At 40.6% G+C, this 23,408-nt stretch overlaps 2 protein-coding genes across 4 annotated transcripts in view; one reads left to right on the top strand and one right to left on the bottom strand.

Annotated features, from left to right (window-relative positions):
* LOC148105762 (protein NLRC3-like) overlaps nucleotides 1-23,408 on the top strand; it is a 230,505-nt gene that overhangs the window by 173,554 nt on the left and 33,543 nt on the right. The window lies entirely within an intron of this gene.
* LOC102799507 (NACHT, LRR and PYD domains-containing protein 12-like) overlaps nucleotides 1-23,408 on the bottom strand; it is a 49,635-nt gene that overhangs the window by 7,490 nt on the left and 18,737 nt on the right. Inside the window, exons 8-9 of one of the 2 annotated variants that reach the window (XM_087838940.1) lie at nucleotides 22,113-22,289; nucleotides 10,222-10,395 (exon numbers count right to left, since the gene is read on the bottom strand). In XM_087838940.1, coding sequence (XP_087695066.1) covers nucleotides 10,222-10,395; nucleotides 22,113-22,289 — 351 coding nt within the window. Of the gene's footprint in view, nucleotides 1-10,036; nucleotides 10,396-22,112; nucleotides 22,290-23,408 lie in introns of those variants that run through there. The other variant, XM_087838939.1, reaches the window with a different exon arrangement.

Here is a 23,408-nt window from a genome sequence, read left to right as displayed (position 1 = left end):
ATCCACATCTGAACCAAAGAGTAAAACAGTGAAATGTGGATTATTAAATATTAGGTCTCTCCTCCAAGTCTCTGTTAGTACATGACTTAATAATTGATCAACAAATTGATTTACTCTGCCTTACAGAAACCTGGTTGCAGCAGGATGATTATGTTAGTTTAAATGAATCAACACCCCCGAGTCACTCGAACTACCAGAAATCTCGAAGCACAGGCCGAGGGGGCGGTGTGTCAGCAATTTTTCACACCAGTCTATTAATTAATGAAAGACCAAGACAGACTTTTAATTCATTTGAAAGCCTGATGCTTAACATTGTCCACCCCAGCTGTGAAACTCAGAAACCAGTCTTACTTGTTATCATCTATCGTCCACGTGGGCCTTACACAGAGTTTCTGTCTGATTTCTCAGACTTTATATCTAATTTAGTTCTGAGCTCAGATAAAATAATTATTGTGGGTGATTTTAACATCCATGTAGATGCTAAAAATGACAGCCTCAACATGGCATTTAATCTGTTATTAGACTCAATTGGTTTCTCTCAAAATCTCCAAAAGTTGATTCTGTTCATGTGGACGTAGCGTTTGCTGGGAGAAACGTTTCGTCACGTTTCGTCACTCATCCAAGTGACTTCTTCAGGGTAAGGGTAAGGGTAAGGGTACATCTTGCGCCATCTTACAATGCTGTGATTGCAGCCATTCCCCAACTTTCTGTAAATGGTACTCATGGCCATTGATCAGTGGTCTTTGATCACTGGGTTTTGGTCAGTGGTTGTTGATCAATGGACATGAGAATTTGCATAATTATGATTAAAGAACTGACCTCACAGCCCATTGTTCCTTCAGTGGGCTGGTTTCAATTATTATGCAAATGTATTGTTTATAAGATTGGGGAAAAATGCAGTCAGCTGAGACTGAAGAAGTCACTTGGATGAGTGACGAAACGTTTCTCCCAGAAAACGCTTTGGAGATTTATTTTCCTGGATGATTGAGAATGCATCAAGACGTTTCTCTCAAAATGTTAAAGAACCCACCCACCACTTTAATCACACTCTAGATCTTGTTTTAACATATGGCAAAGAAACTGAACATTTAACCGTGTTTCCTGAAAACCCTCTCCTGTCTGATAATTTCCTGACAACATTTACATTTACAATAATTGATTACACAGCAGTGGAGAGTAGACTTTATCACAGTAGATGTCTTTCTGAAAGCGCTGTAACTAAGTTTAAGAATATAATCCACCCTCTGTTATCATCTTCAATGCCGTGTACCAACATAGAGCAAAGAAGCTACCTGAACGCTACTCCAACAGAGGTCGATTATCTTGTTAATAATTTCACCTCCTCACTACGTACGACTCTGGATACTGTAGCTCCAGTGAAAACTAAGGTCTCTAATCAGAAGTACCTGACTCCATGGTATAATTCTCAAACACGTACCCTAATGCAGATGAATCGTAATCTGGAGAGGAAATGGCGTGTCACAAATTTAGAGGATCATCATTTAGCCTGGAGAAATAGTTTGTTGCTTTATAAGAAAGCCCTCCGCAAAGCCAGAACATCTTACTATTCATCACTGATTGAAGAAAATAAGAACAACCCCAGGTTTCTCTTCAGCACTGTAGCCAGGCTGACAAAAAGTCAGAGCTCTTTTGAGCCAACCATCCCTTTAACATTAACTAGTAATGACTTCATGAACTTCTTCACAAATAAAATTTTTATCATTAGAGAAAAAAATTACCAATAATCATCCCACAGATGTAATATTATCTACAGCTACTCTTAGTACCATTGATGTTAAGTTAGACTCTTTTTCTCCAATTGATCTTTCTGAGTTAACTTCAATAATTACTTCCTCCAAACCATCAACGTGTCTTTTAGACCCCATTCCTACAAAAGTGCTCAAAGAAGTCATGCCATTAATTAATTCTTTGATCTTAAATATGATCAACCTATGTCTAATAATCGGCTATGTACCACAAGCCTTCAAGCTGGCTGTAGTTAAACCTTTACTCAAAAAGCCATCTCTAGACCCAGCAGTCTTAGCTAATTATAGGCCAATCTCCAACCTTCCTTTCATATCAAAAATCCTTGAAAGAGTAGTTGTCAAACAGCTAACAGATCATCTGCAGAGGAATGGTTAATTTGAAGAGTTTCAGTCAGGTTTCAGAGTTCATCACAGCACAGAAACAGCTTTAGTGAAGGTTACAAATGATCTTCTTATGGCCTCTGACAGTGGACTCATCTCTGTGCTTGTCCTGCTAGACCTTAGTGCAGCATTCGATACTGTTGACCATAATATCCTATTAGAGCGATTAGAACATACTGTAGGTATTACAGGTACTGCACTGCAGTGGTTTGTATCATATCTATCTAATAGACTCCTATTTGTGCATGTAAATGGAGAGTCCTCTTCACACACTGAGGATAATTATGGAGTTCCACAGGGTTCAGTGCTAGGACCAATTCTGTTTACATTATACATGCTTCCCTTTGGCAGCATAATTAGAAGACATAGCATACATTTTCACTGCTATGCAGATGACACCCAGCTCTATCTGTCCATGAAGCCAGATAACACACACCAATGAGTTAAACTGCAGGAATGTCTTAAAGACATAAAGACCTGGATGGTCGCTAACTTTCTGCTTCTTAATTCAGATAAAACTGAGGTTATTGTACTCGGCCCTGAAAAGCTTAGAAATATGGTATCTAACCAGATTCTTACTCTGGATGGCATTACCTTGGCCTCCAGTAACGCTGTGAGGAACCTTGGAGTCATTTTTGACATTAAACAAATATGTAAGACTGCGTTCTTCCATTTGCGCAACATCTCTAAAATTAGAAATATCCTGTCTCAGAGTGACGCTGAAAAACTAGTTCATGCATTTATTACTTCCAGGCTGGACTACTGCAATTCATTATTATCAGGATGTCCAAAAAACTCACTGAAAAGCCTTCAGCTAATCCAAAATGCTGCAGCAAAAGTACTGACAGGGACTAGAAAGAGAGAGCATATTTCTCCTGTTTTGGCTTCCCTTCATTGGCTTCCTGTTAAATCCAGAATTGAATTCAAAATCCTGCTCCTCACATACAAGGTCTACCTTGTAGTACCATATCGCCCTATTAGAGCACTTCGCTCTCGCTCTGCAGGCCTACTTGTTGTTCCTAGAGTATTTAAAAGTAGAATGGGAGGGAGAGCCTTCAGTTTTCAGGCCCCTCTTCTGTGGAACCAGCTTCCAGTTTGGATTCGGGAGACAGACACTATCTCTACTTTTAAGATTAGGCTTAAAACTTTCCTTTTTGCTAAAGCATATAGTTAGGGCTGGACCAGGTGACCCTGAATCCTCCCTTTGTTATGCTGCAATAGACATAGGCTGCCGGGGGATTCCCATGATGCATTGAGTTTTTCCTTTCCAGTCACCTTTCTCACTCACTATGTATTAATAGACCTCTCTGCATTGAATCATATATGTTATTAACCTCTGTCTCTCTTCCACAGCATGTCTTTTATCCTGTCTTCCTTCTCTCACCCCAACCGGTTGCAGCAGATGGCCGCCCCTCCCTTAGCCTGGTTCTGCTGGAGTTTTCTTGCTGTTAAAAGGGAGTTTTTCCTTCCCACTGTCGCCAAAGTGCTTGCTCATACGGGGTCATATGATTTTTGGGTTTTTCTCGGTATCTATGAAGCACCTTAAGGCGACCTTTGTTTTGATTTGGTGCTATATAAATAAAATTGAATTGAATTGAATAGATGCTCTGTCCCCACTGCTGTTCTACATAGGCCTGAACCCCCTCAGTGAGATCATTAACAAGACTGGCTACGGATACCGACTATGGAACGGAACAGTTGTCAGCCACCTCCTGTACATTGATGACATCAAGCTGTATGCCAAGAGTGAACGAGACATCGATTCACTGATCCACACTACCAGGCTATACAGCAATGACATCGGACTGTCGTTCGGGCTGGAGAAGTGTAGTCGGATGGTAACAAAGAGAGGGAAGGTAGTCAGAACTGAGGGGATCGAACTACCAGAAAGCAACATTGCAGACATACAGGACAGTTACAAGTACCTGGGGATCCCGCATGCGAATGGAAACCATGAAGAGGCCGCTAGGAAAGCTGCAACCACCAAGTACCTGCAAAGGGTTAGGCAAGTCCTGAGGAGTCAGCTGAACGGTAATAACAAGATCCGGGCCATCAACACCTACGCCCTGCCCGTGATCAGGTACCCTGCTGGGGTAATAGGCTGGCTTAAGGAGGAGATAGAAGCCACTGACATAAAGTCAAGAAAGCTCCTTACCATGCATGGAGGGTTTTACCCCAAGTCCAGCATCCTGAGCAGTCTGCTGGCCTGATGGAAAAAGCTGTCTCTTAGTCTGCTGGTACGGGACCGGATGCTTCAGAACCTCCTTCCCGATGGAAGTAGTCTGAAGAGTTTATGGCTTGGGTGACTGGAGTCCTTGATGATCCTCCCCGCTTTCCCCAGGCACCGCTTCCTGTAGATGTCTTGGAGGGAGGGAAGCTCACCTCCAATTATCCGTTCAGAGAACCGCACTACTCTCTGGAGAGTGTCCTGATTCGTGATTTGAGGTATGAGACAAACGACTGGAGGTCCATTGTGCGTCAAAACAATAATTTTATTAAAGCACATATATGTGGGAAGCCCAGCACGATCACCCAAACTAGAGATGGCACGATACCACTTTTTTATGTCCGATACCGATATCATAAATTTGGATATCTGCCGATACCGATATGAATCCGATATAGTGTTTTTTAATCAATAAAACTGTTTTTTTAATATCTTGCTGCATTTTGTATAAGTTTATACTCAAGTTTAAATAAACAACAACACTAAAGCTATTCTGTTATACCTGTATGTAAAAAACACACTGCGCCCAAAATATTTCATAGTTCATCAACACTGATCAACCTAATAAACTTAAACCTACTCAATCCTTCCTATTCTGGTATTTTAAAGAGTACTTAGCAGAAATATTAAGCAACCTAACTAATAGGGTTGCAAACTCCCAGCAAAATAAAAAACAAACCACCCTCCACCTCATGATGCTTAATTGATGTAATCAAATTTAATTTGATGCAGGGGGAAAAATGCACAAAAATAAATTATTTTTCAAGAATAATTAAATAGATTCAACATTTTTCTTCAGCAGAATTGCAGACTTCACAGATGGTATCTTCCCAAAGGAAAAAGTCCTATAGCTTACTAGGGTATATTAGACTTAACAGTTACTATATACAGTAATGGACTTCTATACATTTTACATCAGATTAAAACTTTGGGTGTAAGAGTCAGATAATTATTTATTAAAAGCTAGACATTTTAAATGAGAATAAGAAAGAAAAGTATGTCTTTGTGCCCCCTTTTCCCTGTCCATGCCCTATCGGCCCCCCTGGCTAAACTTTGCTAGATCCGCCCCTGCACAGCTACCAGCCGTCAGCTGCGTAGAAAAAGATCCTGGTGTAGAAAGTAATATTAAATAAATTCTAACAACAGCTTATCAAGCTTAATAGTGCTGCTGTTGTTCAGCCGCTGGTTTCCTCTTTCTGGTGAGAAGTGAGCCAAAAACTCAGAAGAGAGACAACTCACGACAGAAAAGCCAATCAGCTGATCATTAAGCAGTTTCACATTGAAGTAGCAGCAGGAGAGAGAGAGAGAAGAGGCAGTCGCTCCTAATATCTGTTGTTAAGCTTAACGTGGGAATGCTTTACAGACATTCAGAGATGAACTTACACACTTGCTTTACTTCTCTCTGGGAAAACTTCCTCGGAGATGAAATGCTGGTTTGCTAGCGAGGCTACAAATACACACAGCCCACTATCAAATGATGCATACTGCTGCGATGTGCTACGGTTATGAGCCGACAGCCGAGTTACGCCGTGTAGCAAGTTTTGTGAGGTGCTTTTTTGATATTTAATGGATCGGATTACATTTTTTATTTCTCACCGATATCCGATCCAGTAATTTGGGTCAGTATCGGACCGATACCGATACGTAATATCGGATCGGTCCATCTCTAACCCAAACAGCATAGATCTTCCCAGAACAATAAATGAGCCGTCATATATACAGTGGGGCAAAAAAGTATTTAGTCAGCCACCGATTGTGCAAGTTCCCCCACTTAAAATGATGACAGAGGTCAGTAATTTGCACCAGAGGTACACTTCAACTGTGAGAGACAGAATGTGAAAAAAAATCCATGAATTCACATGGTAGGATTTGTAAAGAATTTATTCGTAAATCAGGGTGGAAAATAAGTATTTGGTCACCTCAAACAAGGAAAATCCCTGGCTCTCACAGACCTGTAACGTCTTCTGTAAGAAGCTTTTCTGTCCCCCACTCGTTACCTGTATGAATGGAACCTGTTTGACCTCATCATCTGTATAAAAGACACCTGTCCACAGCCTCAACCAGTCAGACTCCAAACTCCGCCATGGCCAAGACCAAAGAGCTTTCGAAGGACACCAGGAAAAGAATTGTAGACCTGCACCAGACTGGGAAGAGTGAATCTACAATAGGCAAGCAGCTTGGTGTGAAAAAAATCAACTGTGGGAGCAATCATCAGAAAATGGAAGACATACAAGACCACTGATAATCTCCCTCGATCTGGGGCTCCACGCAAGATCTCATCCCGTGGGGTCAAAATGATCATGAGAACGGTGAGCAAAGATCCCAGAACCACACGGGGGGACCTGGTGAATGACCTGCAGAGAGCTGGGACCAAAGTAACAAAGGTCACCATCAGTAACACACTACAACGGCAGGGAATCAAATCCCGCAGTGCCAGACGTGTTCCGCTGCTGAAGCCAGTGCATGTCCAGGCCCGTCTGAAGTTTGCCAGAGAGCACATGGATGATACAGCAGAGGATTGGGAGAATGTCATGTGGTCAGATGAAACCAAAGTAGAACTTTTTGGTATAAACTCAACTCGTCGTGTTTGGAGGAAGAAGAATACTGAGTTGCATCCCAAGAACACCATACCTACTGTGAAGCATGTGGGTGGAAACATCATGCTATGGGGCTGTTTTTCTGCCAAGGGGACAGGACGACTGATCCGTGTTAAGGACAGAATGAATGGGGCCAAGTATCGTGAGATTTTGAGCCAAAACCTCCTTCCACCAGTGAGAACTTTGAAGATGAAACGAGGCTGGGTCTTCCAACATGACAATGATCCAAAACACACCGCCTGGGCAACAAAGGAGGGGCTCCGTAAGAAGCATTTGAAAGTCCTGGAGTGGCCTAGCCAGTCTCCAGACCTCAACCCCATAGAAAATCTGTGGCGGGAGTTGAAAGTCCGTGTTGCTCGGCGACAGCCCCAAAACATCACTGCTCTTGAGAAGATCTGCATGGAGGAATGGGCCAAAATACCAGCTACTGTGTGTGCAAACCTGGTAGAGACCTATAGTAAACGTTTGACCTCTGTTATTGCCAACAAAGGTTATGTTACAAAGTATTGAGTTGTATTTTTGTTATTGACCAAATACTTATTTTCCACCCTGATTTACGAATAAATTCTTTACAAATCCTACCATGTGAATTCATGGATTTTTTTTTCACATTCTGTCTCTCACAGTTGAAGTGTACCTCTGGTGCAAATTACTGATCTCTGTCATCATTTTAAGTGGGGGAACTTGCACAATCGGTGGCTGACTAAATACTTTTTTGCCCCACTGTATATCGTTGATAACGAGCATAATGCGTCAAAAGCAGATAACAAACTTGCATAAGTTCCAGTAATTCCAACATTGAACACATTCAAAATAGAACAGTTCCTTGCTCTGTTCCTCCACCACCGCCAGATGCTTCCTGTTATTTCACTTACTGCTCTTCACTTATCTGTGGAACTAAACTGTCACGTATGCAGGTAAACAACTTGGCAGTTTCGAGCAAAACAAGTCTAGATACTGTGTATGTGTGTACAGGCAGCCTGTGTATCTTGACCTCAGTACATGACCCATTGTGAGTCATCTGTTACCAGGCAAACTTCAATGCAGCAGGCTGCTGAACACACACAGGCCTCTATTCTATTTCTATATAATATGCGGTGAATTGTAAGCATGTATGCAATTTTTCATTAGCTCAATAGGTTTTCCAATTGATCGGCCAAAGTCACGCTGACCGACGCTTCAGACCATTATCAACTGAGCTTCAACTCTTTAATTAGCACAAAAATGCAATATGTGTATAACATGATTACAGTTGCACCTGCAATGAAAGATTATTATGTGATTATGCTCACACCTGAAATACAAACTTTAATGTAGCATCAACAGCTTCAATAAATGCTCTGATAAAATGATAATGATAAATGATAAGTAATGCAACAGTAATGATAATGGTTATGAATAGTAACAGTAAAATAATATTCTCATCTCAACAAGAGCTTTGCGGTTGTAAGCGGTGCTGTTGCCATACCAGGCGGTGATGCATCCAGTGAGGATCCTCTCAATGGCACAGCGATAGAAGGTCCTGAGGATGCGGGGGCTCCTGCCAAATCTTTTCAGTCTCCTCAGAAAGAAGAGTCACTGCTGTGCCTTCTTCACTGTTTTGTTTATGTGTACTGACCACGTACGATCCTCAGCCAGATGTACACCAAGGAAGCAGAAGCTGCTCAGTCTCTCCACAGCAGCGCTGTTGATGGTGATGGGGGTGTGTACTTCTCTGCACCTCCGGAAGTCCACTATCAACTCCTTTGTCTTTGCAACGTTGAGGGTGAGATGGTTGTCTTGACACCAGTGGGTGAGGGCGCTGACCTCCTCCCTGTAAGCCGTCTCATCACCTTTGGTGATAAGACCCACCACTGTAGTGTCATCCGCAAACTTCACAATGATGTTGGAGTTGTTAGTGGCCGTGCAGTCAGCACCACAGTCCAGGATGAGACAAGAAACCTCCACGAAGATGGCCCCAGCTGACAGCGTGCTCAGTGAATACCTCAGGCAGCAGAAACCCAAGAATGAGGAGGAAGGCGAGGAACCATCATGGAAGGACAGGCCCCTGCCCGGTATGTACCACCGGCAGATAGCGGAGGTGGCTGATATCCAGAAATCCTACCAGTGGCTGGACAAAGCTGGACTGAAAGACAGCACAGAGGCACTAATCATGGCAGCACGGGAATAAGCACTGAGCACAAGATCCATAGAGGCTGGGGTCTATCACACCAGGCAAGACCCCAGGTGCAGGCTGTGTAAAGATGCCCCAGAGACAATCCAGCACATAACAGCAGGGCGCAAAATGCTAGCAGGCAAGGCATATATGGAACGCCATAACCAAGTGGCCGGCATAGTGTACAGGAACATCTGTGCCGCGTATAACCTGGAAGTCCCGAGGTCAAAATGGGAAATGCCCCCAAGGGTGATGGAGAATGACCGAGCTGAGATCCTGTGGGACTTCCAGATACAGACGGACAAAATGGTGGTGGCTAACCAACCGGACATAGTGGTGGTAGACAAACAGAAGAAGACGGCCGTAGTGATCTATGTAGTGGTTCAGAGAAGAACTTGAGAAGATGTGGAGGGTGAAGGTGACGGTGGTCCCAGTGGTAATCGGTGCAGTGACTCCCAAGCTAGGCGAATGGCTCCAGCCGATCCCGGGAACTACATCAGAGATCTCCGTCCAGAAGAGCGCAGTCCTAAGAACAGCTAAGATACTGCGCAGGACCCTCAAGCTCGCAGGCCTCTGGGTAGAGGACCCGAGCTTGAAGGATAAACCGCCCGCAGGGGCAAGCTGGGTGTTATTTACACCCAGCTATATACACACATATATACACATATATACATTATTGTACAGGTCTGTCCACTGAGCTCCAACAATCCAGATGTGATGGTTCCAGCTGTTAACTGGAGGAATTACATCCAAACATCTACTCTCACTAAATTCTTCCTCACCTACAGACTGTCTTCTTCACTGCTTTAAACTTGCAAATGAATGCAGTCATTGGTCTGCATGCTGCTTTGTTCAGAGAGCTCATTGGCTGTTGACAGTGTTTGATCAGAGTGTGTCAGCCATTACTATGGTGACCATAAAGGTCAGAAACAGGAAGTGTTTGTGTCCAATCCTGAAGCCTGTCACCATTCTCCTCTCACAGCTTCACTGAGAAGCTGCAGCTTTACAGGAAACACTGGATCTTTGTTTCACACCGACTGCGTTTAGTACAATAATGCTGACAGCACCACCCACTCACTCCATCACTCTACTGACCTCAGAATCTCCAGTCTATAGTCTGGACGCTTCTTAAGATCCCTCAGCTGCTTGACATCTGGATCCTGCAGCTTGTTTCCCCACAGGTCCAGCTCTCTTAGATGGGAGGGGTTGGACTTCAGTGCTGCTGCCAGATAATCACAGCTGATCTCTGACAAACAACAGTTCTTCAATCTGTATAAAGAATGAAAGATGTGAGTTTATTAGACAAAGTGTGTACTTGAAATCATTTAGTGTTTCATAATCTGTTCAGAGCTGAAGTTTGGTAGATAGCTATGACATGCTAATCCCATCCAGCAGCTGTATTCTATCTGTAAGCTGATCCCTGCTGACCCAGGCACAGGCACTTTTTAATATACAAATTACAACCTTTAATGTCTGGGAAGGTTCTCAGTCATCCAGGTCATCGTAGTCAAAGGAGCTTGCAAAGAAAAGCGTCTGGACTTCTTTAAGTTGCTTAAAGACGCTTTTCTTTGCAAGCTCTTTTGACTACAACCTTTAATAGAAACCTAAACATACTTTATGTGCCACAGACTGCTCCCAAACACGAGGGGGCAAATAATACCTCTAAAACACTTAAGTTGGCTTTATTAAACGTTAGATCTTTAGCTGGGAAAACATTTTTAATTAGTGATTTAATCACTGAGCACAGCCTTGATTTTATGTTTTTAACTGAAACTTGGTTGGACCAAAGTAACAGTGGAGCTGTTCTCAACGAGACGACCCCTCCTAACTACAGTTTTATCAGTGAGGCCAGGGTGAGCAGGAGAGGAGGAGGGTTTTTATCAAAAACCCCAAAAGTTATAACATAATCCTAAAACCCATTTCAAAATAAACCTTAAATCCCTCTCTTTGACACATCTCATGTGTCAAACTCAAAATGCTTCACCCAAGCTTAGGAAATTAAAAGAAAAAGGTTAGTCGTGTCATCTCTCAAAACAGCTCATCCATCCTCTTCTCAGGTATATCTGCTCCGGCCCTGCAAACCTGTGTTTAAGGAATGAAATCAATTTAATCATCATGTCACATCTTTTTGAACTCCTGGCTCCATCCACAGCCTGCATCCTTGGAACTTCTTAAAAACAAAACCTGAACTTCACATTTCATAGTCAGTTTTCCCCACTTATGATCCAATCTGTGTTATAAAAAATAAACTTAAAACAGAACAGTTATCAGTCATGTGTTTCTTCAGTTAATGGTAACATGAGTTATATCAAAAATGTTTCCCCTTTAGCATTTGCCACTCTCCCACCCATATAATGTACTACCATAATCTAAGCCCAGTCAATAAAACAGAAATTTTCTCAAAGCAAACGTCAGCAACCCAAAATCAGCATCCCCAAAATTAAGTCTTCCACTCCTCCTGCTTATGGGAAAAACAAAGCAAAGCAAATTATACCCTTTCTCTTGCTGGCATGACAAATTGTTTGTCCACATTTATTCATCCCAAATTTGGTCCAGTCACACAAATTCACTCACATGCATTCACACCAGGTATTGCTAATAATGGAGACTCCCGCGCAAATAATCAGATTCTCCACTCTCAGCAAAATGAGCTCAATCATTTGTTTTATTTGGTTTTTAGGAAAATGGTTCTTTATGCTTTTAGACTGGATTGGCTCGCGGTCCAACCTTTTAGACAGAGACTTAGCCTTCTCCTCAACCAATTGTAATCTGGAAAGCCCACCTTATACCAGTTTTCCCGAAAATTTTCAGCACTGTTAATTCACCCCCCTTCAGGCCTGCTTAGAACAAAAATGAGAAAAAAAGAGAGCTGATTATTAGCTCATCACAGCACAAAACAAAATCACCTGACAAGTTTTCTCTAAGTGCACTGTTACAAAAATAATGGGCCCCTCTTAGACATGTTCATGTTTAAGAAAACTCCCTCTATTAAAAAAAACAAAACAAAACAAAAACAACACAAACCTAACTGACAGAATCAACCCATCACTACAACAACAACCTCAAAAATCTTAAACACACAAAAGTTTTGCCACCAGGGTCCAGACACTCCCAGGTCGACTGACATAATTTCACCTCCTCAATACACCGAAAATCTTGTTAAAACCACACAAGTTGCACGCAACAATCGCCCCCTTTATGCACTTTAACATACTTAGATTCAGCATAAGATATAAACCCATTACAACAACGTATCATCACTAAACTATAAATTTCCTATCCAAATCTGTACTTCTGAACAGACCTGACCACTAAATTTATTTAACCTGTTACTTTATCATTAAATTTCACCAAGTAATCCTCCTCAGTCACTGCTCTGTTTCCTCAATTGAGAGCCTCAGTCACACAGACACACAGGAAGCTTCTTCGTCACGACTCACTCCAGCTAATTTGCATACTGAGTCATATCTCAACAAGTTACCATGACAAGAGAAATACATGTTTAAACCTTACCACATTATTGAATTGTTTTCATTTTCTTTCTATACTAATCACTTGCTTTGATCAATCAGTACAAGAGCACTCCTAAGTCACTCTTATAAAAACTACTTTAATCCCTTTTCTTTTTTTTCCATAACTCACTCCCTTTGTCATATAGCTTCTTTGAGTTATTCCTCAACTTCAAGCTTTAAGTGTATTTTATTAAACATTCACACCATTTTAACACTCATACAAGTAGCAAGCTGATTTTCATTGCGTATGTTTGTGTTCTTAGCCAGGTTTAATCAATGTTCAGTTCAGTTCAGTTCTTTTTTATTTCAAACATATACATTCACCAACGTTTCATAAAATCATTCCTTGCAGTTGTTTGAAAAGGAGTAGGCAGAAGTATATACTTATTTAGCCCTACCCCCTCAGGTTTACATCCTCATCATCTAAATTTGAACAACAAAAACGTATACAACGCCTTTTTTGAGTTTTATTTTAAACTGGTTTATATCACTACTGACCTTTATTTCTTCTTCTAACTCATTCCAGAATTTAACTCCCGCTATTGAAATAGACATCCTTTTCAATGTTGTTCTTACTTTTTGTAATTTTAAATTCCACTTCCCTCTAAAATTATACCTCCCTACTCTTTCTAAGAACCATTTACTTATTTCGATTGGGAGCATCCCTTTCCTTGCCTTATATATTATTTGCACTGTTTTAACATCCCTAAGTTCATTTAAAAGTTTCCAAGACCCGAGGACGCACCTCTGCTACCCAAAAAAGCGCAGACAAAGAGACTCAAACTCTTAGCTTATTCCAGGATGCCCTGTACCCCACCGTCAAGCCAACCGAACTAACCCTATTCGCCGATAGGTCAAGATCGCGCGTCCGCGACCAGGAGGGGGCGTAAACCCCAGGCCGCACTGCCGTTCTTGAAAAATTTATAATACTTTGTAACAACAATCAACACCCAAAACAAGTGTATGACTGACGCAGATCTAACCTGATGACCAATGGGGACTTCAACCCACAAAATGACCAATTCCCTAACTTTCCTACTTGGGACTCCAACCCAATTTCACTGTTTTCCTTTTCCTTGGGACTCCAACCCAGTACTGTAACTTACAAACTTACAAACCTCATGAGATTTTCACCAAAATCAAAACAGACATTTACCGGCAATTTTTACTGAATAGACATTTAATTTTATCATCCAATTCAGCACACTTCGGATAAAATCAACAGGCCTGTTCCTACGTCTTTTATAAAGGTGCCTGTCCACTCAGTTCGATTGCCAGGTCACGCCTGCCCGTCTGACCACCACGGACCACCAAATTTCTCCATCTACACCTCCAACTCTTTCCCTCCTCATCCACCGGACGAGCCCCCAAACTGTCACGGATTCAAATGTTAAGGAGGGATACAGGAGGAATTCCAAAATAACAACACTGATCCGGCCGGGTGGAGTCAAACGATGATTTTAATGAACACGCGTGGGAGATGAACACTGTACGCAGACAGCATCAATCTCGCTCGAACAATACACAATCAGTTGTTTTTATACCATCAGGGAAATTTATAACGCCCCCTCATGCGTTAAGCAGATACAGTATATGCATACGTCAAATCAAAACCACGATGACTTTTAACACAGTTTGAAAAAGCAACATCGCCTCGTCTCCATGCCAGGTGTCTTCCTGTCGCTGCTGGACGCTCGCTTATCGTCTGGAACATCAGGCACACATTCTGCAACAAACTGTTCTTTTGCAGGCACAATTTTGCAGTTTCAAGCTTTTACAAAATATTATTCGAACCTTCATCTACCCCTGAGTCTAACTGCTGTGTACGTGTGTGTATGTGTACGTGTGTGTGTGTGTGGCTCGACCTCACACAAACTTTGTCTTATGAGAAGAGAGGCCAATTCGCATGTGCATAATAACCTAACTCTAACTATATCTGTAATATGTTGAATAAATTTTTTAATCAAGAACCTCTACTAAAAGCTTAATCAAACTATATAAATGAATAAAAGACAATAATGAATAACCTGGTTATTCAAATAGCATCCTCCCAACAGCTCCTCAAAGTAACTTACACTTAGACTCTGCTTTAGCTTCACTTTCACAAACACACTCAAAAGCCTGCAGTTTCCTGTCTACTTTGCACAGAGTGTACTCAGAGTTAGGCCCTTCTTTTATAACCCAACAGAATCAGCACATACACATTTAAGATTATAACAAGCATTCAAAAGCATTTAAGATTATTGATTTAACTCAACAGTTTAAAGTGGTTATAACTGCACCTGTAATAAAGGCTAATTGGGTACCAATATGTTTAAACATCTAAATGCAAAAACAATATTAATTATTAATGCAATGGTAATGATGATGATTATTAACAATAGCAGCAAAATATTTCTCTAATCCCTTAAAAATATTTTTTGTTTGTTTTGTTTCACACATGGTACAGCAGTAATTCATTCCCATACACAACCTTCCTTTCAATTAAAGTAACACTGTTTCCATGCATGAAAAGGAGCAGGAAGAAGAATCAATTCTTATTGATACCTGCCCCCTATCTGTGATAATACAAGTAGGCATCCAAAATTACACTGACAATTTTCTGCACATAACAAAACAAAACAAAGCAAACAGAACAATATACTCAACAATGAGCAATACCACTAAATATCAAACTAAAAGGATCATTTTTCTACAATTAAATTCTATTCTTTTCAACTTCTTTATATTGGTTTATCATTTTATTCTTATAGCAGATTTTAAATTGAGAAACATTTATACAACACTTAAGATGATCACTGAGAGAATTCCAGTTTCTTATGCCTATGACTGTTGGACACATTTGCCTTTGTGTGGTTCGAGCAAACCGGTGCTTAAAATAAAACTTCCTTCTGCCCTCCCCATTTTCTGAACACAATACAAATAAACTTTGTAACTTAAGAGGTAGTGTTTTATTTTTTGCCCTAAACATAATAGTTAAAGTCTGTAATTTCACTATGTCTTCTTGTTTTAATAATTTCAATTTTATTAATAAATTATTAGTGTGTTCTCTATATATAACATTATGCATAATTCGAAGCGCTCTCTTCTGTAATAAATATAATGGTTTCATATTAGTCACATATGTATTTGCCCATACTTCAACACAATAAAAATATAATATTCTCATTGTCTTGTAATCTAATATATATCTAACATTACCCAGGATATAAATACTTTTAGCCAACTTTTTTTTTAACATGTTCAATATGTGATTTCCATGTTAACTTGTCATCCACTATTACACCCACAAAATGGAATTCTGTCACTCTTTCAATTAATACTCCCTCTATAGATAATACTATCTCTTCCTCCTTTACACAGTTTCTGAATATCATAAACTTTGTTTTTTCCAAATTCAGTGATAACTCATTTACATCAAACCATTTTTACATTTTTTTCATTTCAATAACCATAATTTTAGACATTCTTTCAAGTTCTCTCTGGAACAATAAAAATTTGTATCATCTGCAAACAAAACAAAATTTAACATTTTTGACACATCACAAATGTCATTTATATATAAATAAAGTTTTGGTCCTAAAAGACAACCTTGAGGGACCCCACATTCTATCAGATGAATTGCCTAAACACTGCACATACTGAAACCTATTATCTAAATAGCTGCTTAACCAGTTCAATACTATTCCTCTCATACCATAAGTTCTTAACTTAGAAATCAAGATGGAGTGTTTCAGAGTGTCAAAAGCTTTTTTTAAATCAATGAATACCCCTATAGTATATTTATTATGATGTGTTGCTGATGAAATGTCTTCAATAGTATTCATTAATGCTATTGCTGTTGATCTGTTCTGTCGAAAGCTTTCGCTTAACAGTTGATGTTTTTCAATGAAACTATCAAATCTTTGTGCAAAGAGTTTTTCAAGCACTTTAGAAAACTGTGATAGCAATGATACTGGTCTATAATTATTAAAACTATGTCTGTCTCCTGATTTATAAAGAGGGATAACTTTTGCCACTTTCATTCGGTCAGGAAATACACCCATATAAAATGAGAGATTAAAAATATAACAGAGAGATTTGATTATACAATCCACGGTCTTTTTTACAATGACCATGTCTAACCCATCACAGTCAGTGGATGTCTTGTTTTTAGATTCTGCTACAATAGCTATGATTTCTTTTTCAGTGATTTCCCCTAAAAACATAGACTGTACCACTCTGCTATTTCCTTTCCATTCTGAATCATCCTGTTTTCTAAATAAGACAGGGGTTGCTGTCTTATTTAATGAATCATTTCAATGTAAGCAGCTATCTCCTGGAAGTTTTCAGTCTTTTGAATATGTGGCTTTACAGCTGAAAGCCCCATCCAAAGTTGTGTTTCTTAATGTTTACAGGCCTCCCAAATACTGCACAGACTTTTTTTTAATGATCTCAGTGAACTGATGTCTGTGATCTGTATTGATTTCGACTGTGTAATTATTGTTGGGGATTTTAACATCCATATGGACAACCCTCAGGACAAAGGGACTAAAGACCTGAGTAACACTCTGGGCAACTTTGGGCTGACTCAGCATGTAACAGAGGCCACACATAATAGAGGACACACTCTTGACCTACTGATCTCCAAGGGCCTGAGCATTTCAAAGGTCACTGTGTCTGTTGTGGGCCTGTCTGATCATTACTGTGTTTTCTTTGAAAGTAAAATTTCAGCCCACATAAATATATATCAACAGCAGTGATCACAAAACAGTGTATAACTGAATACAGTAGGGCAGACCTTCCCAAAGTGTGGGGCCCGCCCCCTAGGGGGGGCGCAGAGCTATTTCAGGGGGGGCGCAGCAGGAAAAGGGAAAAAAAAAACAACAACGCTTGGACACTGCTAGCACGGGGCGCCTACACAAAGGCAAAGCAGGAGATGAAGCATAGCTGAATATGTTTCCAAACCAACTTCATTCTAAGCCAAAGACTAGAAAATATGATGAAGCATATCTGCCCTTTGGTTTCACCTGCGCAAGTGCCGAGGTAGGTCTCCCTGCAGAATTGGTTTTCCTTTTGTCGGGAGCAGCTGGGATGTTTAAATCACGAACAAACAGTATCCCACATTCTCGATTTTTAGTTCACAAACACTTGTTGTAATGACTAACTACTCCTGACATTTTGGAGATGTTAGCTCTTTATACAGTAAAGTTACAGTGGGATAAAAATAACATCAGGCTGGTTTGCGCATGTGCGCGCATGCACGTGCGAGGGGGGGCACGAGCATTTTTCTTGTAAAACAAGGGGCGCCCAGCAAAAAAAAGTTTGGGAACCACTGCAGTAGGGAGATCTTTAACCAGGTCTTCCCATTAACACCTGACCTGTCCAGAGGTTCAGTCAATGAGCTCGTCAATAGCTTCAATGCTAAAATGTTAAATGTAATGGACACTATTGCTCCCATTAAGGTGAAGGTTATCTCTGGAAGGAAGAAGTCTCCATGGAGAAACTCCACACTGGTGAAAAATGAAAAAAGAGAGTGTAGGAAAGCTGAGCGCAGATGGAGAAAAACAAACCTCCAGGTTCATTATGACATCTATAAAGAGAAACTTCACAATTATAATTTACAACTGAGGAGTGCAAGGAGGTCCTACTTCTCTGACATAACCAAAAACAGTCAGAGTGCTCGGGTCTTATTTGCTAGAGTTGACAGGCTAACAAACCCTCCTGTGTCAGTGGCAGCTGAACTTCATTCGACCATGGCCTGCAATGACTTTGCCAGATTCTTGACAGAAAAAACCCAAAAGATTAGAGAAGCAATTGGTACATCAACAGCAGATTCAGGATATGTACTGTGTTCACTGAAAAACTGTTTAAACACCATCAAACAGTTTCATTCTATTAACAGCAAAAACCTGGAGGACATCTTAGGTCAACTGAACTCCTCCTCTTGCTGTTTAGATGTCCTGCCAACAAGTTTTTTCAAAAAGGTCTCAAAGACTTTGGACTCAGACCTGTTACAGATCGTCAACTTTTCTTTAATGTCAGGTGTGTTTTCAGAACCACTAAAAACTGCTGTAATTAAACCTATACTGAAAAAGGACAATCTTGACAAGACACAAATGAACAACTACAGGCCGATCTCAAATCTCCCATTTTTAAGTTAGATCATTGAAAAAGCAGTTTCTCAACAGCTCAATTACTTCTTAAAACAGAATAACTGCTCTGATGCCTTCCAGTCAGGTTTCAGACAGAACCACAGCACTGAATCCGCTCTGACTAAAGTGTTCAATAACATATGTCTGAATACAGACAGTGGAAAAATGTCAGTCTTAGTTTTACTGGATCTCAGTGCAGCATTTGATACAGTTGACCACAACATATTACTCACACGACTGGAGAACTGGGCAGGTCTTTCAGGAACTGTACTAAAGTGGTTCAAAACATACTTAGAAAACAGGAAATACTTTGTATCAATAGGTAACTTCACATCTGAGCAGACAAGTATCACATGTGGAGTTCCCCAAGGTTCCATCTTGGGACCCCTTCTGTTTAACATTTACTTGCTCCCACTGGCACAGATTATAAAGAACAACAAAATAAACTATCATAGCTATGCAGATGACACACAAGTATATATCACAATGTGGAAGCGAATGGATTGATGGATGGAAGATCTGATGTCTCAACAGGACCTGGAAAAACTAGTCCATGCATTCATCTTTAGTAGGCTTGATTACTGTATCAGCATCTTTACAGGTCTACCTAAAAAAAAAAAATCAGTCAGACAACTACAGCTCATTCAGAACTCTGCTGCTCAAGTCCTCACTAAGACCAAAAAAGTGGACCACATCAGTCCAGCTCTGAGGTCTTTACATTGGCTGCCTGTCCGTCAGAGGATGTACTTTAAAGTTCTGATGCTGGTCTATAAAGCTCTGAATGGTTTAGGAACAAAATACATCATTGACATGTGAGATTATTATTCTATCATATGTTATCCTATGCCTGTAATCGAAATGAGTGAATCATTATACTGCTGTAAGCCGCATCATACTTCTTATTATAGAGAGTATAATTAGTATGTAGCCGTAGTTCTAGTTTGCATTATACTGCTGAATTAAAAAGAATGTGAAAATCATTAGATTCATTAGATAGGTTTGTATTATCCTATACTGTTGATTTACTGTGAATGAGTTACACTGTCTCATGACATTTCATACTGCTGAGTTAAGAAGAGAGCACAAAGCACATTCCACAGGAGCTTCACCCCCTTGTTGGAAGCAGATAAACAGGGAGCAGAGGTCATAACTTGGGCGCTGTGTGAGAGAAAGAATGTGAATGTTTAGGCTTTTATGACAAGGTGGGGGCCACTAGAAGCTATAAGAGCTTGAGTAACCCTCCACCAGTTTGAGATTTGCTGTGACCCTCTTCATGCATGTCTCCCCATCCGCATGGTATTTGCTCTTTAAGAGTTGAATTGTATGGAATAAAGGATCGTTGATTGAGCATTTATACACCGAGTATTGTCCTTCCTTCAGCCCAAAGATCGAAAGAATTGGGAGGAATTAACAGACCTCCTGATCCACTATGAACCTTCCAGATCCCTCAGATCATCTGGATCCATTTTTTTTTATCAGTTCCCAGAGTCAGAACCAGACAAAGAGAAGCTGCATTCAGCTTTTATACTCCATATATGTGGAACAAACTCCCAGAAAGCCTCAGATCAGCTGAAACACTCAGTTTGTTTAAATCCAGGTTGAAGACTCACCTGTTCTCAGCTGCATTTGAATAAAACCCCAAATCCACACTTTTAAGCTTAAATTTCAAAACTTACATTTTAACTACTGATTTTATCTACTGTTCTGATTTTATCTGTTTTTTTTAATCAATTTTAAATCATGCTTTTTATTTGTTTTTGTTTTTGAATGTCTCTATAAAGTACTATGAATCACCTTGTTGTTGAATTGTGCTATATAAATAAACTTGCCTTGCCTATCGGTCAGCATCTGATTATCCTGCTGTTAGCTTCATTCCACAGAAAACTGATAGAAACTAACAGAGTTCATTAAGAATAAAGAGAAATGTGCTGATTTAAAGCCTTTGAAGTGCTTCAGATGATCTCTGTCCACTTCTGTCCACTCATTCATTCATTCATGTAAGCTTTCTAATGCAGCTTTGATCTTCACAGTCTGCTTTATGAAACTCATTCTAACCCTGAATGTCAGAGTGTTCTTCCTTCTCTTTCCCATCATTCATGCTGGCAGTGGAGGAGATTTGGATGTTGGACTGTGTTTTGTATTATGTGTGTATGTTTTGTGTTGGACTGCTGTGTGTGAACCAAATGGCCATTTTGCTTTGGATTTCAGACTTTAAGGTGGAATGAAGAGTCTCACTGTGAATTATCCAGTGGAGGATTTTTCTTCTTCTTTGAAGGTTTGAAATGTGAACACTGGCTGTGTCCAAATTCAGGGGCTGCATCCTTCTGAGGCCGCATTTGTAGACCGATTACGTCACAGTGACATGCCGAAGGCTGTCCAAATTCGTAGACTCCTCCGAATGCAGCCGACAAATGCGTCCTTCATTTCCCCCGAATTTGAAGGATGGGTCGGGCGTGTCATTCGTGGCCCACCATATCCCAGAATTCATAGCGCGGCTCAGCCAATTCCAGTTTCCAATAATGGCGGCCGCTACTACGTTTTAAAATTACTCTTATTACTCTTTCTGGGTCACAAAATAAACTTTAAACATGTTGTCAGACAAGAATGTGGGTGTGTAAACTTCAAATATCTGCTCGGTTTATCAAGATATCGCAAATTTGCAATAGTGCTTCGACGTTATCGGAGACGTCTGTTACCCACAAGCTCGATAACAAGCCGGGAGCTCGAGGGTCACTAGAACTGCCAAGAACGGCACATCGTTTTCAGATCATCACGGATTTTCGCTACTCAGGTTAAACGCAATATATAAGTCACTTAGATAACCTAAAAATTTTATTGTTTGGCTTTTTTCTGTGTTTTATTTGTAAGTAAATCGGTTTGGCTGAGATTAAAGTTATTAGATTAGATTAGATTGAATAAAACTTTATTAATCCATCGGGTGGTTTTCACACAGCTGAATAAACGTCAAACAGAAAACTGATTAAACAGAAGTGTGAGATGGTCGAGAGTTTAAACCAGTGTCTCCTGTTATATTTTAGATAGCAAGGAGCAGACAGCCAAGTTTATTAAACTCCACCGGGACAGCGGTGACGCTAATCAGAGGCTAAACCGTCCAATTTCACAGCCGTGAAGGCCAGGTCCTCAGGAGGATGCAGCCCATGAATTTGGACACGACCTTTGTTCTGCTACAGTCAATGGACTAAACCAGAGAAGAAAACAGACTTTACCATGAAGATCCTCAGTGTGGATCAGTATAATATCAGCCTGATGTCTGCAGTTTAGTGTCAGCACAACTTTTATATCATATTCATCTCAGCACGACTAAAACATGAAGACTGACCTCAGAGTTTTAAGTCCACATCCTGGACTCTCCAGAAAACCAAACAGATTCTTCACTCCTGAATCCTGCAGCTTGTAGTTGTAGCTCAGGTCCAGCTCTGTCAGATGGGAGGGGTTGGACTTCAGTGCTGCTGCCAGATAATCACAGCTGATCTCTGACAAACCACAGCTCTCCAATCTGTATAAAGAATAAAAGATGTAAGTTTATTAGACAAAGTGTGAGCTTGAAATCATTCAGTGTTTCATCATCTGTTCAGAGCTGAAGAAGGTTCAGAATGTAGAAGTTTAGAAAATGGAAACTCCAAACAGCTGAAGCCAACAGGAAGCATCTTCAAACAAACACAACAAGAGAAAAAACTCTGAATGTTTCACATTAAAGTACATTTATTATAAAAAGATGAAAAGTTGTCAAGTTTTGCTGTGTGAAATTAAAAAAAAACTGAACAGGAATCCTCAGAGTCCAAAACAAAACAAACTCCCAGTTCAGGAGGCCACAGTGGGACTGTGACACTAAAGCTGCACAAAAAAAACTGAAATTTGAAGCTGAAACTGTAAAACTGAAACTGTGAGTGAAAGTGCTCCAGTGTCTGTCACATTACATGAAAATTTCTTATTTCCACATGATGAAAGGATCATTCTTGTATTTCGTGCTGCTTTTATTGAGCCACACTGTGAAACTGTGCTGAGCCACAGCTGAACCAGCATCCCTGTACAGCAGACACTTACAGCGCGTGGCTGCTTCTATTGAACCCTCTAAACAGAGTTTCAGTTTCCTCTTCTGGTCCCAAAGCGCAGAACAACAATGTTTCAAACAGCTTCCTTCAAGCAGCATCAGCCACAGAAATGCAGAGAGAATTATTTGGATGTCTTTCTTATGTTGTATGGTGCTGTGTTGGCATATCTGGTGTCTGTGTTGCTTAGTAAGGATGTATCACTCATCTGCTGCAGCCCCAGATAAACAGAGCTGGACCTGAACCTGGTAGCTTCACTTAGAAGACACTTGTGACGGGAACATGTGAGAAGTTTTGTGCAGACAAGTGTGGATTTAGAGTCTGGGACGAGGTCTCCACAGTCTTTGTGGAGATCCACATTCTGCATACTGCCTGTGAGAAGCTGGAGACATTTCTCCGCCAAATCCACTGAGCAGCTGCTCGTGGTGGTATTAGCTTCATGTGTGTTAGCATTAAGCCTCGGTCACACTCTGCTGTGGACACGGTCACAGCTGGACCCGTGATATCTGAGTCGTCCTTCCTATTAAATGTCTTTGAGGTGAGCTTTAAGCTGCTGCTTGGGGTGC

The sequence above is a fragment of the Neolamprologus brichardi genome, chromosome 3 (genome assembly GCF_056152115.1).
Source record: "Neolamprologus brichardi isolate AB-2024 chromosome 3, ASM5615211v1, whole genome shotgun sequence".
Lineage (NCBI taxonomy): Eukaryota > Metazoa > Chordata > Actinopteri > Cichliformes > Cichlidae > Neolamprologus > Neolamprologus brichardi.
This window is presented reverse-complemented; position numbering and strand designations above follow the sequence as displayed.